At 36.7% G+C, this 15,018-nt stretch overlaps 2 protein-coding genes across 4 annotated transcripts; one reads left to right on the top strand and one right to left on the bottom strand.

The window, feature by feature from the left end:
* Positions 1–1,279: 1,279 nt before the first annotated feature.
* LOC129876049 (polyadenylate-binding protein 2-like) lies at positions 1,280–13,310 on the bottom strand. Of its 3 annotated transcripts, none has more exons than XM_055951338.1 (6): positions 13,170–13,310; positions 12,923–13,025; positions 12,271–12,341; positions 1,970–2,161; positions 1,724–1,854; positions 1,280–1,600 (listed from the first exon to the last, which is right to left on the bottom strand). In XM_055951338.1, exons 1-6 carry the CDS (start codon positions 13,215–13,217, stop codon positions 1,552–1,554), a joined length of 594 nt encoding a protein of 197 aa, XP_055807313.1. In that variant the 5' UTR covers positions 13,218–13,310; the 3' UTR covers positions 1,280–1,551. The 3 variants fall into 3 exon arrangements, with proteins under 3 accessions (XP_055807313.1, XP_055807314.1, XP_055807315.1); XM_055951339.1 differs by having other exon boundaries at positions 13,173–13,310; XM_055951340.1 differs by having other exon boundaries at positions 13,176–13,310.
* LOC129876048 (uncharacterized) lies at positions 5,897–7,995 on the top strand. Its single transcript, XM_055951337.1, has 2 exons — positions 5,897–7,671; positions 7,752–7,995. Exon 1 carries the CDS (start codon positions 6,091–6,093, stop codon positions 6,844–6,846), a length of 756 nt encoding a protein of 251 aa, XP_055807312.1. The 5' UTR covers positions 5,897–6,090; the 3' UTR covers positions 6,847–7,671; positions 7,752–7,995.
* Positions 13,311–15,018: the final 1,708 nt, after the last annotated feature.

Here is a 15,018-nt window from a genome sequence, read left to right as displayed (position 1 = left end):
CTTTGATTTTGAGAATCAAAAAAAAATTAAGTCGTTGAAAGAAATTCTGGAGAAAATCAAACACTATGAGAGTTGTTGCATCAGTTGTGATAGTTGCTACAGCAACTATAGTAATTGTTATAGCAATTACAATAGTTGCTACGATAGTTATTGTAGCAGCTATCACCGTTGCTACAACAACTTCAGCAGTTGCTTAAATTGTTGCAGCAACTTCAGCTATAGCAATTCTTGAATTATTATAGCAACTGTTGAATTATTATAGCAACATCTATATAGTTATTGTAGCAATTTCGACAATTATTTAATTTTTTGATAGAAAATGAGGTGGAGGAGAGGGTGGTGAAGGAGATCGTGATTGAAGTAGAGGAGAAGGCTAATGGCATTGGTGGTGACGAAAAGAAGAGGTGATGATTGTTGTGGCGATGGTGAAGGAGGAGGAAAAGGTGATGGTGATGGTGATGGTGGGGGAGGAGATAAACGTGGTGATGGTGATGACAGAGGTGACGATTTAGCGAAGAAGATGGTGGTGATGATGGCAATGACAGCGGTAGAAAGAATAGGAATGACAGTGGCGGCAGTTGGGGAGGGAGAGGGGATGATAGCAAATATGGAAAAATAGGATATTTGTGTAAATAATAAAATTTTAAAATTAGTGTCATTAACCCTAATTTTAAGATTGTCACCGCTATTCAACAATAAAGAATTGTATTACTATTTCTTAGTTTTCACCTTTGATCACTTTTCCCCAGAAACTTCTTTATCATGTGAAATTAATACTGATCTAGAAAGCTAACTTACTTTTTTTTTTAGAAGGAAAAGCTAACTATTAACCATGGTCCTTGGATCTTCGTTCAATAAAAATACTAGTACACCGGAGGGGAGCCGTGTCCGCATTCAGTAAAACAAATGGTTCATTATACCACCATTTCTCCAAATTATATTTTTATAATGCAATTTTCGTCACTGAAAATTGTAGTTCCTAATGTCAGAATAATTCCTCCGCATAAACCGCACGGAAGTTGATAGAACACATTTTTTAAAAACAAAAATTGCTTTTGGTTTCCTTTTGTTTTCAATTTAAAAATAAAATGATTTAGTTTTGTTCGATTATTGAAAATTTTAATTTGCATCATATTATCAAATTAAACCAAGCGTACTATCCTTCATCAGAGAGCCTCCCTTTGGGAGGGAAAAAGAAATCTCTTCTTCACTAGATTGATTGCGACCAGAAACCTACACACCACAAAATCCAATTAAGCTCTACAAAACCACGCAATAATGGCCCTAACGGTTCTTTCTTTCTTTTCTGCAGTTGAATGCAATAAGACAGTGGAAGTTCCAAACATGCATATGTTCTCAACAACTCTAAAGACACAATACCAAAAGGATTCGTGATCACACTGTTTGCCACAAAGCTCACCTGAAACCCCAACTTCGTGATAAATAAGATTTATAGAGGCAATTAGACATACAAGGGATAAGAAGCTACTGCTTTTAATGAAACATCCCACCATCCAGAGGTATGTACGTCTAGGGAAAAACAAAAGAGTCTCAGAAGTAGGGACTGTAACGCATCGGTGCCCTCGCCCTTGGAATCTTTCTGCAGCATAAATTAATGAAGTCATGTCACAAATTTAGTTAAATACAGAAAGTGAGGGTAGCAAACACAAATTTGTTTATATCGAATGATATTTCATAAATGCTATAGAACAAATAACATTACCCGTATCCATAAGGAGGAAAAAAATAAGGAGCAGCCATGAATGGTGTCCGGCCTGGAAATCCCATATACAGGTTGGGACGCCTAGCACGGTACGGCTTCATACCAGGAACATTAGTCCTCTTTGCTGATACCTACACAACATTTGCAATCACAAATGACAAAGGGTATGAAGACGGAAATGAAAGGTTTTATGTTCAAATGTATCGACCATATAAACAAAGTGGATTTAGGGACTAACTGGTTGACCTTAAGTTGGCGGCCATGAAGTTCAGATTCATTCAGAAGAATAGCTTCTTGGACAGCTTCCGGTTCAACAAACTCAACGTAAGCATATCCTTTAGGTTGCCCAAACTTGTTAGTTCGGATTGTAACTCTATTAACTGTCCCACATGACTGAAAATGCTGCTGCACTTCCTCTGGAGTGCATGAATAATCCACCTATAAAACAAGTTTAGCATCTCAAACTGTTTTCCCCATATAAACACCCAAGAGACGGTCTCAGACTGGACCCAAAGGTCAATTTGATAGTGGAAAAAACAAATGGAATAACCACCTGGCTGACATGCTTAGTAAATAAAACCAATGAAAATAGCAACCGCACTATCATTCATTTAAAGAAACAACTACAGACAGAATAGTCGTACGTAATCTGCTTTTTACTACATAAATATGAATCTTTATCCACAATAGCTACCGAAAAAGCAACTTATGACTGGATAATCCTTTCCTGTCCCTATTACAAAGAGCAGTTTCAACATAATTACATGTGCATCCTTGACCAGATGTTAACTTAGTAGGCGTTTGGACATACGATTTGTGAGAAATATTTGAGAAGAATATTATTGACTGATGAGACTCGGGACAGAGTTAATGATAGGTTGGAGGTTTAGAGACACACGCTGGAGTCCAAAGGATTCAGATTGAGCAAAACCAAAACAGAATACTTGGAGTGCAAATCTAGTGTTGCGATGGATGAAGAGGGCATAGAAGTGAGGCTTGTCACTCAACCGATCCCCAAGACTGAAAGCTTTAAATATCTTGGATCCATCATCCAGAGTAGTGGTGACATCGATGATGATGTCACGCACCGCATTGGGGCAGCGTGGATGAAATGGAGGTTTGCCTCTGGAGTCCTGTGTGATAAGAAAGTGTCACCTAGACTTAAAGGTAAGTTCTACAGAATGGTGGTTAGACCAGCGTTGTTATATGGAGTGGAGTGCTGTGCAGTAAAGAACTCTCATGTTCAGAAGATACATGTTGCAGAGATGAGAATGTTGAGATGGATGTGTGGACACACTAGGAGTGATAAAATTAGGAATGAGGTTATTCGGGAGAAGGTGGCTCATGTTCAGAAGATACATGTTGCAGAGATGAGAATGCTGAGATGGATGTGTGGACACACTAGGAGTGATAAAATTAGAAATGAGGTTATTCGGGAGAAGGTGGGAGTGGCATCTGTGACTGACAAGATGAGAGAAGCGAAACTGAGATGGTTTAGGCATGTGCAGAGGAGGGGTGTCGATGCCCCAGTTAAGAGGTGCGAGTGGTTGGATTCAGTGGTGTGAAAAAGCGTTGAAGCGCTCGCTTTAAGCGTGAAGCGAAGCGAGGCGAGGCATTAGCGCTTCAACACCGTGAAGCAAAGCGATTTTAGAAAAGCGTGCGCTTAATGAAAGAGTAGGAGTATTACGGGCGATGAGGTTAAAGAGGCCGTTCGTAGGATGCGCTGGGGAAGAGCGACCGGACCTGACGAGATCCCTGGAGAATTTTGGAAGAGTGCGGGCTCGGTAGGTTTGGAATGGCTGACTAGGTTATTTAATGTCATCTTTACGACGGCAACGATGCCCATAGAATGGAGGTCGAGCATCATGATCCCTCTATACAAAATCAAGGGGGATAGCCAGAGTTGCGACAACTATAGAGGTATCAAGCTTCTAAGCCATACTATGAAAGTATGGGAAAGAGTGGTGGAGATGAGGGTGAGGAGAGGCGTGTCTATTTCAGAGAATCAGTTTGGATTTATGCCGGGACGCTCAACTACGGAAGCCATCCATCTTATGAGGAGACTAATGGAGCAATATAGGGAGAGGAAGAGAGACTTGCATATGGTATTCATCGACTTAGAAAAGGCCTACGATAAAGTCCCACGAGAGATACTATAGAGATGTTTGGAGGCTAAAGGTGTACCTGTAGCGTACATAAGGGTGATCAAGGACATGTAGGAGGGTGCCAAAACCAGGGTAAGGACAGTAGGAGGGGATTCAGAACACTTTCCAGTTGTGATGGGGTTGCATCAAGGATCAGCTCTTAGTCCGTTTCTATTTGTCTTGGTGATAGATGTATTGACGCGACAAATTCAAGGTGAGGTGCCATGGTGTATGCTTTTTGCGGACGACATAGTCCTCATCGATGAGACTCATAGCGGAGTTAATGCTAGGCTAGAAGATTGGAGACGCACCTTGGAGTCTAAAGGGTTTAAGTTGAGTAGGACCAAGACAGAGTACCTAAAGTGCCAGTTCAGTGAGACTCCTCAAGGGGTTGGCGCGGAAGTTAGGCTCGGGGATCAAGCCATCCAAAAGAGAAGTAGTTTTAAGTACCTTGGTTCTATCATGCAAGGCAGCGGAGAGATCGACGAGGATGTCACACATCGTATTGGGGCGGGATGGATGAAATAGAGGCTCGCCTCCGGTGTGTTATGTGACAAGAAGGTGCCACCACGACTTAAGGGCAAGTTCTACAAAGTGGTGGTTAGACCAGCTATGTTATATGGGGCGGAGTGTTGGCCAGTTAAGGTCTCACACGTGCAAAAGATGAAAGTTGCCGAGATGAGAATGTTGAGATGGATGTGTGGGCATACCAGGTGCGACGGAATTAGAAATGAGGCTATTCGAGACAAGGTAGGAGTGGCCTCGGTGGAAGACAAGATGCGTGAAACGCGACTGAGATGGTTTGGACATGTGAAGAGAAGAGTCCTAGAGGCACCAGTGCGGAGATGTGAGAGGTTGGTCATGGATGGTTTCAGAAGAGGTAGGGGTAGACCGAAGAAATATTGGGGAGAGGTGATCAGACAGGACATGGCGCATTTACGACTTACCGAGGACATGACCTTAGATAGGAGGGTGTGGAGGACACATATCAGGGTAGAAGGCTAGTACATAGGCGTATTAACGCACTATGATTTCTTGTACTCTGATTTATGTTATTTATGTTATGTATGTTATGTTATCTTATGTTATTTATGGTATTTATGCTATTATTTGACTATATCTACTGTTTTTTGGTGCTTTGATTATACTATTGTTTGGAACTCTTCCGTTATCTACTTTCCTACTTTTAATATTCTTGTCTGACCTTTTTTTCTTATGCTTCTATTGAGCCGAGGGTCTTTCGGAAACAGCCGTCCTACATTAGTATGAGTCAGGTATGCGTACACTTTACCCTCCCCAGACCCCACGATGTGGGATTACACTGGGTTGTTGTTGTTGTTGTTGTTGTTGTGCGCTTAATGGAAGAAGCGAGAAGCACACTTCATCTAGAAGCGAGAAAAAAGCTCGCTTTTTTGGAAAAAGCAGCACTAGGGTTTTATTTTTAAAAACAAATCTGTAAAACCTACAATTTATTTTTCGAAGCTGCTGCAACTTCTTCAACTTCGACAGTTCAACCAGGTTAGTTTTTCTTTTTCTCTTCTTCTCTTCCTCTTCTTCTCTTTTTATTTCTATTTTTATTTCCATTCAGCAGTTCTGCCGTCTGCGCAACTGCTGAGATGTTCTTTTCAGCAGTTTTGCCGTCTGCGCAAATGCTGGGATCTTCTTCTCTTCATCTCTTCATCTCTTCATCTCTTCATCTCTTCATCTCTTCATCTCTTCATCTCTTCATCTCTTCATCTCTATCTCTATCTCTATCTCTATCTCTATCTCTATCTCTATTCAGCAGTGAAGATAAAGAATTATTTTTTTTCAAGTTTTATTCAACAGTTTGGCCATTTTTTTTGAAGATAAAGCATATGCTCTATTTTTTTTCACAGTCTGGCTGCTTTATTATTTTTTTTTAATTTTGCTACAGCTGCTTTGTTATTGTTTTGACAATTTGACTTGTGTGACTAAATTATTATTCTATTTTTTCTTTGTAGTAAGTTATATTTTCTTAATGGCACAAAAAAAGAATCCAGCTTGGGCATATGGAATTGACATGGGAAGTAACACAAAAATCAAATGTGTTTTTTGTGATATGACATATAATGGCGGAATATTTCGTCACAAGAAGCATCTTATTGGTGGTTATAAAGATGTTAAAGTGTGTCCAAAGGTCCCGAATAGTGTGAAGGAAGGAATAAGAGAGTATTTTACGAAAAAAATGAATTTAAAACTCAAATGAATCTTGAAGCATCCATGGTTAATCTTGTTGATGATGATGAAATGGATGATGAAGTTGAAGTGAATATGCCAATGGGGCCTCCCTCAAAAAAGAAACCTTCAACTAGTGAAAGTGGGTCATCCACCGCTAGCAATTTCAAAGGTCCTCTTAATCTCTATTTCTCGCAAAAACCAAATGAAAAGAGAAAAGGTGGACCTATTGATCTAGAGGCTTCTAGCAAGATTTTACGGGATCGTGTTGTATCTACTTTTGCTAGGTGGATGTACGATGCAAGATTGTCTTTCAATTGTGTTAACTACACCGAAAGTTTTGGTGAATTCATTGAGGCAGTAGGCCAATATGGCCCTGGAATGAAGCCCCCCACCTATCATGAGGTAAGAGATCCTTGTTTAAAAAAAGAGGTGGAAAAGACAAACAAAATTGTAGAAGATCATAAGGTTCAATGGAAAACGTATGGTTGTTCCATTATGATGGATAAATGGATAGCAAGGAATGGGAAAATGATCATCAATGTTTTGGTGAATTCTCCAAAAGAGAATGTGTTCCTTGAATCTCATGATGCTAGTGACTCTTCTACTGATTCTAATAAGATGTTTAACTTATTTGAGAAGACTATCTTGAAAATAGGCAAGGAAAATGTGGTACAAGTTGTGACTGACAATGCAAGTGAGAACAAAAAAGCGGGTGACATGTTGAAGGGATGTTCCCGCATATTTTCTGGACTCCTTGTGCTACTCACTATATCAACTTGATGTTTGGTAACATTTTCGAAGAGGCCCCGTATTCTACAGATGAACTTGAGTCTTGATATTTAATGTTCTTTTTTAATCTTCATGTTAGTTTTCTTACTTATTAACTATTAAATTTTTTTGAATAGTTTTTGGTAAGGCTGATACTTTCTTATATCAGTCAAAGGGCATTGTTGTTGAATATGATGAGGAGATACACAAAGCAAAGAAACTTGGTAAAACCTGCTAAGATAAGATTCGCAACAGATTTTTTGACATTGCATAATTTTTATATGCAAAAGAAAAATCTAAGAACCTTGTTTATGTCCACTGAATGGAATGAAAGTGTCTATGCAAAGGAAACTCTTGGGAAAGAAGCTGAGAGACACATCATTAGTCCATATTTTTGAAATGAAACTGTTCAAGCACTTAGAGTTGGTGGTCCTTTAGTTAATGTACTTCGTATGGTGGATGGAGAGAAAAAACCACCAATAGGCTACATTTATGAAGCCATGGATGGGGCCAAAGAAAGCATTGAAAAGGCATTCAATTATGATGAAAGAAAATATATGAATGTTTTCAAAATCATTGATGCAAGGTGGACGGATCAACTTCATCAACCTCTACATGCAGCTGGACATATTTTGAACCCGAGGCTCTATTATAAAAATAATGAGATGAAGACTTTAACTGAAGAAGTGTGGTTGGGATATCATGCATGTGTTGAGAGGATGATCCTAGATAAAACTTTGCAAGACAAAATAGGGGATGAGCTTGGTGTGTACATGAAAGTTGATGGGCTACTTGGAATTGAGTCGGCCATTAGAGCTAGAACCTTAAGGTCACCAGGTGAGCATTTCAACATTTAACTGTTAGAGCTTTAACTTTTAAGTTATTACATATTAACTTTTAAAATAATTCTTCTACAGTTGAATGGTGGATGCAATATGGTCAGAATGTCCCAAACTTGCAACAATTTGCTATTAGAGTGCAAAGTTTAACTTATAGCTCATTCGGTTGCGAGAGAAATTGGAGCATGTATGAACATGTGAGAACCTATATTACGTTATTACTAAATTAAATGGTATCTTAATTGTCCAAAGTCCTCCCATTAATTACTTTCTATGAATTCTACGCAGATTCATACTAAAAAGAGAAACATGCTTGAGTTAAAACGCCTGAATGATCTAGTATTCATCAAATATAATAGAACATTGGTGCGTCGCTACAATGCTCGCAATACCATTAATCCAATTTTGTTGGATAATATTGATGATGCAAATGAATGGTTAACCGGAGCACCCCAAAATCATGAAGATGAAGAAGTATATGAAGGAGAAGGTCTCACTTCTAGTGATGTTGCTGCGGCTAGTGGTGTGGAGGAGAATATTTATGGTTTTAGGGGGAGTACTTTAAGGGGAAAGGAAAAAAGAGTAGCTACAGGTTCAAGTTCATGTTCAAATAGAAGTAGAACTCCTGTTGATGAGTCCTCCGATGAGGAAGAAGATGAGGACCAAGTAGAAGTAGAACCCTTGTTGATGGCACTTCAAGAGTTTGAGGATCTTGTTGAAGAATAGGATTTTTCTCTCTTTGTGATTTGGTTATGCATTTGCTTTATATGCTGTTACTTCTGAGGATTATTGACTATCTAGTTACTTTTTAATCTAAGTCTTTTGAGTTCTTGATTATTTATTTATGCATATTTTATATTTTATATTTTTATACTACATAGTGCTTTTTCTGAAAAAAGCATGTGTTTCGCTTCATGCTTCTCGCTTTTGTGAAGCGAGCCGCCGTCGCTTTTTTTTGCTTCTCGCTTCTCAAAACACTGGTTGGATTTGGGGGTTATGCGTTGGGATAGGGGTAGACCGAAAAAGTATTGGAGAGAAGTGATTAGACAAGATATGGCGCTACTCCATATCACTAAGGACATGACCTTAGTAGATAGAAAGGAGTGGAGGTCGCAGATTAGGGTAGAAGGATATTAAGGATAGAATGGTGTTTTGTCGTGGGGTGATCGTAGGTCTAGGCGTGCCTTTATAGTTGTGTTGTTATTTTCTTTGATTATCACATTACTTTGCTATCGTCATTGATCTTGTCTTGTAAAATTTGCATCGCTTTTCATTTTTTGCCATTATGCTATATATATTATTTTTCTCACTTGCTTGGGACTGTGACTTTTGAGCCAAGTGTCTTTAGAAAACAGCTTCTCTATCTCCATGAGATAGTAGTCAGGTCTGCGTACATCCTACCCTCTCCACACCCCACGTGTGAGATTTCATTGGGTATGTTGTTATTATTGAATAATGTATCTACATTAATACATTGATACCTGATAGTAGACACTATAATACAATCCTTTTTCAAGTAGGATTTTATATACTAATCATTTTCCAAGTAGGATTCTATATGCTATTCTTGTTCTTACTCCTATTCTAACACGATTTTTTTGTCTCATGATTTGAAATCATGAGATGAAATCGGTGTTTGAACATGCAATTTCATTTTATGATCAGATGAAATCCCAAATTCTCTAAAAAGCTTGATTTGGAAATTTCATATCATGATTTGAAATCATGAAATGAAATCACGTGTCCAAACGTTGATTTCATCTCATGATTTCAAATCACGAGATGAAATCATGTTATAACGACTTCCCACCAATACTGTTAACCAAGAGAATCTAGCATCCCCTAGTTTGGCTATTGGTGGGGTTAATATCTTATTCATTCTTTGTCTTGGATGCATGTTTTAAAATTCTGATGACATCCACTTATACTCACCCAAACATATGAAGTTCCCTGGTATATTGGTCAAGATTCACCACCAATAATTTAATCCACATGCAAACTATGTCTTTAAAGTTTAACTCATTAGATTCAGTAATATGTTAATTCACATAACATCTTGAATGATTGAGAAGAAGAAAAAATTATCACACAATCGCTTGAAAAAATCCTTTTTTTGGTCCAACTAGTAGTAATTTCTATTAGGTTCCACATTTTCTCTTTCTATAGTGTCCCATCCTTGTAACCAATATAATATCATACTACAAGCTCTAATTCATATTTAGCATATGTGAAGGCAATTTACAATTAATATAATGCTGATTCAAATTTAGAAGAAACATAAATTGGAAAAAGTAGATATATGGGAAATGGGATCGAGAGAGCGAGAGCAGAATTAAAAAATAACTAGTCATTCAAAAACGACCTACCTTTTTTTACCCTACCTAAGGAAGTAAAAGAATTAAGCATTACACCAAAACCATTTCAATCTCACTTAGTTGTAATTAGTAATTTTTATAAGGTATTTAGTTGTCATTATATATTGGAAACAATATATCTGAGTTTGATTGCTCTACTTTATCTAAGCTGCTCTTGTTATTTGCTTAGCTTTGAACTTCCTATCCGTATCTGACTTCTCTTATAATTTTTCTGAGCCGAGGGTCTTTCGGAAACAGCCGTCCTACTTTGGTAGGAGTCAGGTCTGCGTACACTTTACCCTCCCAGACCCCACGTGTGGGATTTCACTGGGTTGTTGTTGTTGTTATGTATTGGAAACAACTAATAATCAAAAATTATTCCATTTAAAAGAAAAAGAAACTACTTTTACCTAAATCCTTACATTGTTTATAGTAGAACAAAAAATTGGATATTTTTTGTGCTATGTATGATTCTTGTAAATGTGATATGCCATATTCATCTGGTTTATTGTTATTGAGGTCGGTATACAAAACGTTTAACACATTTTTTGCCTTCTTATGCATTTGTAGAACAAAAGCCAAATACACATGCTATACAGATGTTTCTTTTTCTCCCTTACCTATTTAAAAAGGCAAGTTTCTTTTTCACTTTTTTTAAATAAAGTTGTGAGTTGTTTATAATGGAAGTCAAAATAATTCCAATCCTGATCAACTTAAAAGATGTAAGTTAACACTGTCATTAACAAATATAAAACCTAAAAAGATGATTTGTAAAAACAAGTTAGAAACTATTAAGAAATGGTTCCGATACTAATTTGAAGTGTGGAACCATCTCATCTGCATCCCACACTTCAACATGGTTTCAAAGCATGCAGAGGTCGTGGGTTCGACTCTCACTGTCACCTATTATCAAAAAGTATTACCACGTATTTAGCCCATGAAAAAGAATCAGATTCTAATGTAAAGAGCCGAGTAGAAGTCATAATTAAGCAAATAAAATACTCTCCCAAATAATTTAAACTTTTAGATAAGATGGTCACACATTTCGCACACATCCACCAATTTCTCCTTGTAACCTTCAGTAGTAGGTTCATCAAATTCCTACAAATTAGTTTTATTTTTGTAAAGGTAGTTTGTGATACTAATAGAAACATTAGTTCATGAATATGTGAAGATGAGAAAACAAGTCGGACTAGAAACATGTTAATGTCCCAAGGTTTTGGTCTAGGGGTAAAAAGTGTAGCTTGTAATGTTGGGCTAGGACACGTCATGGGCTTGAATCAGTCGCACATAAAAGCCTTGTATTTGAGCAGAGAGGGGTAAAGGGGAATGGGTCCATTATCCATAAAGTTCGAACCATGCATAATCGGCTCTTGGGGATTTCTCCTTTACAAAAATATGCTATCACACTCCTTTTCTCTTGTTTCTATTCACATTTTCTTTTCCATTCCTTAGATTTGAAGAGTCTCCTCAACTGTGAGCCATTTTTCCTTGGAATTCTGCTTCCCCCCCCCCAACCCCACCCCACCCCCTTTCCTAGAATTCTGCTCCTTGTGACCATTGGTTGCGAAATACATAAGACTATATAGCTTCACACATCCCCATCGGCATCAAAAACCAAGTGTGTTCACTCTGTTCCTTTTTTTATGATTCTACTTTTGATATCTTTTACCTACTTAAAATTCTTCAATAGACATAAACTACACATTATTACACAGATCAAAGCAAATACCAGTAAAGAAAGGCAATAGCTTATGCAAGCAAAATACATGGGCAAATTTAGGAAGATTGATTAGAAGATCTTTTTTTAAAATGGTAAATACTACAAAAAAGGTAGCTTTCCAACTTTGAAGATATCATGACAAGTGAGAGTAATGGACCCACTTTTGCATAATTGCTCTCCTACAATTTCATACACCATTATATTTAGGCCAGAAAACAAATAGTTGGATAAGCATCCAATTTAAGGGAAAAGAAAGGAAAGGATAGATATAGATCTTGTACAGAGTTTTCACAAAGATGTCAATAAGCTAGAGGATAAACTCCAAAGTAAAATGTCATTGGCAATTGAATTTTGTGCTTCAGGGGAAAACACAAAAAGCAGACACATATACAGTTCAGCTATGTACAACAATAACAACATACCCAGTGTAATCTCACAATGCTTCAGCTATGTAGAAAAGGCTAATATAAGATGATACTTGATGAAAGAATCATTAGTTTTAGGAAGGCAGAAGTCTCACGTTTCCAACAAAGACAGATCGAGAATCCACTTCTTCCTTGTTTGCCTGGTTTGCAGCAGCCGCAGCAGGGTCTGCCTTCAATTGAGGTGAACAAATAAATAACATGTAATAAATGGAGCAACATAGATATGACTAAACTTTATGCCCTTGATAGTTAGAAATAAGTCAACTACACGCAAGTATAAAAAGAATTTAGAAACCATCATTGCACAAACAAAATTAACTCTGGAAGACTATTAGCCACAAAAAAAGGAGCAGCCCGGTGAACTAAAGCTCCCGCTATGCGCAGGGTTCGGGGAAGAGCCCGACCATCATTGCACAAACAAAATTAACTCTGGAAGACTATTAGCCACACATTAGCAAAAAAAGAAAAAAGGGCTATCTTTTGAAAATGTAGATTAAAACTTCAATCTGTAAACGAAGAGACAGCTATTTAAGTAATTTCAACTTATATTAACTCATCTTCCAGTAGGATCTAAGATAATACGAACCATGTAAATAAGATCAAATTAGCTACCTCTTCACAGATGCATATTAGGATAAAATAATTCTACAATTATCTACTGGAAAAATGAAAATACTCGCATAACGCATCAAGAAAGAAACATTTCAGTAATAAGTCAATTTCCAGCACACAAAAACAGAGGAAGACCTTGAACAGAACCCATTTCTTTCTCGACCTTGGCCTGCATTTCACGGAGAGCAACCGCTTCGTCTTCCATCTCTTTCAACCTCTTCTTCATGTCATCCAATTCCTGCTTACACACATTATTATTATTATTATTATTAAGCACATAAATGCGAATATCACGAATTAGGGTTTCAGGAAAAAAGAAAACAACAGATGAACTGAAGAATTAGAGAAAAACGACGGAATAAAAAAAGGAATAGAGAAGAACCACCACGGCGCCGCTTTCACCCGCTGCCATCTCAACGTCATCCTCCATCCTCTCGGCTCTTTCTCAGCCGCGCCACATACAGCGACTTCTTTCTCTTATAGTATAACTTGTTATTTGATAGATGGAAACTAAAGAAAAATACTACCAAATAACATGTAAGTAGCAATTTGTTATTATTCTTTATTATAAATTATAAATTATAAATAGATTTAGTGTATTATGAATATCTATTTGTTTTTTTGGAAAAAGTTAGCAATTCCAATAAAAAAACAAGTCATTTTTCTTCTCTTACTGTAAATAAAAAGGTTCTCTTCGTTGTAAAAATTTTTCTCTTCTTCTTATTCTTTTTTTTTTATCGTTTTATAATTTACGTTTTCATTTTCTATTGTAGATGAAAATCATAGAGTACAAAATTAGTATTTTACTTGACCCCACAATGTGGAATTTCACTGAATTGTTGTTGTTGTTGTTATTATCAAGTGGTTTTGTTAAAGAAGATTTGGATTCTGTTCGAAAAAAATTTGAAGCTTGACATAAATTAGTTGTTTGATTAAAGTTGACCAACGTGGTCATCAAAGGATTATGGCAATGAACTTAAGGTAAGCAAAATATATATATATATATATATATATATATATATATATATATATATATATATATATATATATATCAGCACTACAATAGATCTGGTGTAATAACGCTACGTACTTAAGTTAAAAAAAAAGTAAAAAATGAGGAAATTATGATAAAACTAAGAGATAAACATGACTAGGGGTGGGCATAAAATACCGAAAACCGAATTACCGAACCGAATCGGCTATTTTGATATTTCGGTATTCGATATTCGATACTTCGGTTCGATATTCGGTACCAAAATTTAATATTTCGGTATTTCAAGTTCGATTTTGGTATTTGTAATTTTCCCATTCGATATTCGGTATTTACCGAATACCGAAATTATTTCTGTTGGGCCACCTAAAACTAAAAGAGTCCTTTTAAACATAAAGGGATATAGGCTCATTTCTATAATAAAAGTCCAGCCCAATTGTCTTTAACTTATTCAACCCTAACACACTGACACTTAAAGAGTTTGTTGCCTCAGTATTTTTGACCCAGGTGGGCATATAGTGGTGTTCCTCATAGCGTCCATTAATTAATTGTATTTCTTGCTTTTGCTATCATAAAAGGCTTGTTTCTGTCTTGTTGATTTCTTAATTTTTTCCCCATTTACTTTTCTGGATTACAGGTGATTCTGATATCATCAAGAGCTTGCCTTCTGAACAGTGAGAGGCGTTCTCGGAAGTTGCACCATTGTTATTAAGAAAAGTAGCTACTATTGATGAGTTTGGCAACTTCATTTGTCACTTGGAAGAAAGTTTTGATGATGTTTTAATCTGATTAATTTAACATTTTTTCGAGTTATCTTTCAATCTACTATGTAGACTTTGGTCTGTTCCTCCTGTTCTCTTTGTTGAATTCTCATATTCATGTCTTAATTACTTTCTGGTAAGCTGTCTTCCAGATTAATGATGAAATTCAACCTCTACATTTGTGACCCATAAAAGGGTTTAGGATTCATAACTCTAGTTTGTCTTGTTCAAGTGAAAATGGAACTAATTAAAACTTATAAACTTGACTCATAAATTTCAGACTAATTTTTTTGTTTTTTGAAGTCCATTTACGGATGCTATTTACTGTCTGTGGTTCCTTTTACGATTTGCTTGTCCATAAAACACACAAAAAATCTATAGACTTGGATTTTCTGTACACTCCCGATCTGATCTTGGTACTTAGGTACTTTAGGGTGTTACATATATCCCTTTTTGTTTTTCATTTTTTGTACTTTTCA

This window comes from Solanum dulcamara, chromosome 12, assembly GCF_947179165.1.
Source record: "Solanum dulcamara chromosome 12, daSolDulc1.2, whole genome shotgun sequence".
Classification (NCBI taxonomy): Eukaryota; Viridiplantae; Streptophyta; class Magnoliopsida; order Solanales; family Solanaceae; genus Solanum; species Solanum dulcamara.
The sequence above is the reverse complement of the archived record's forward strand: the minus strand, read 5'-3'. Positions and strand labels throughout refer to the sequence as shown.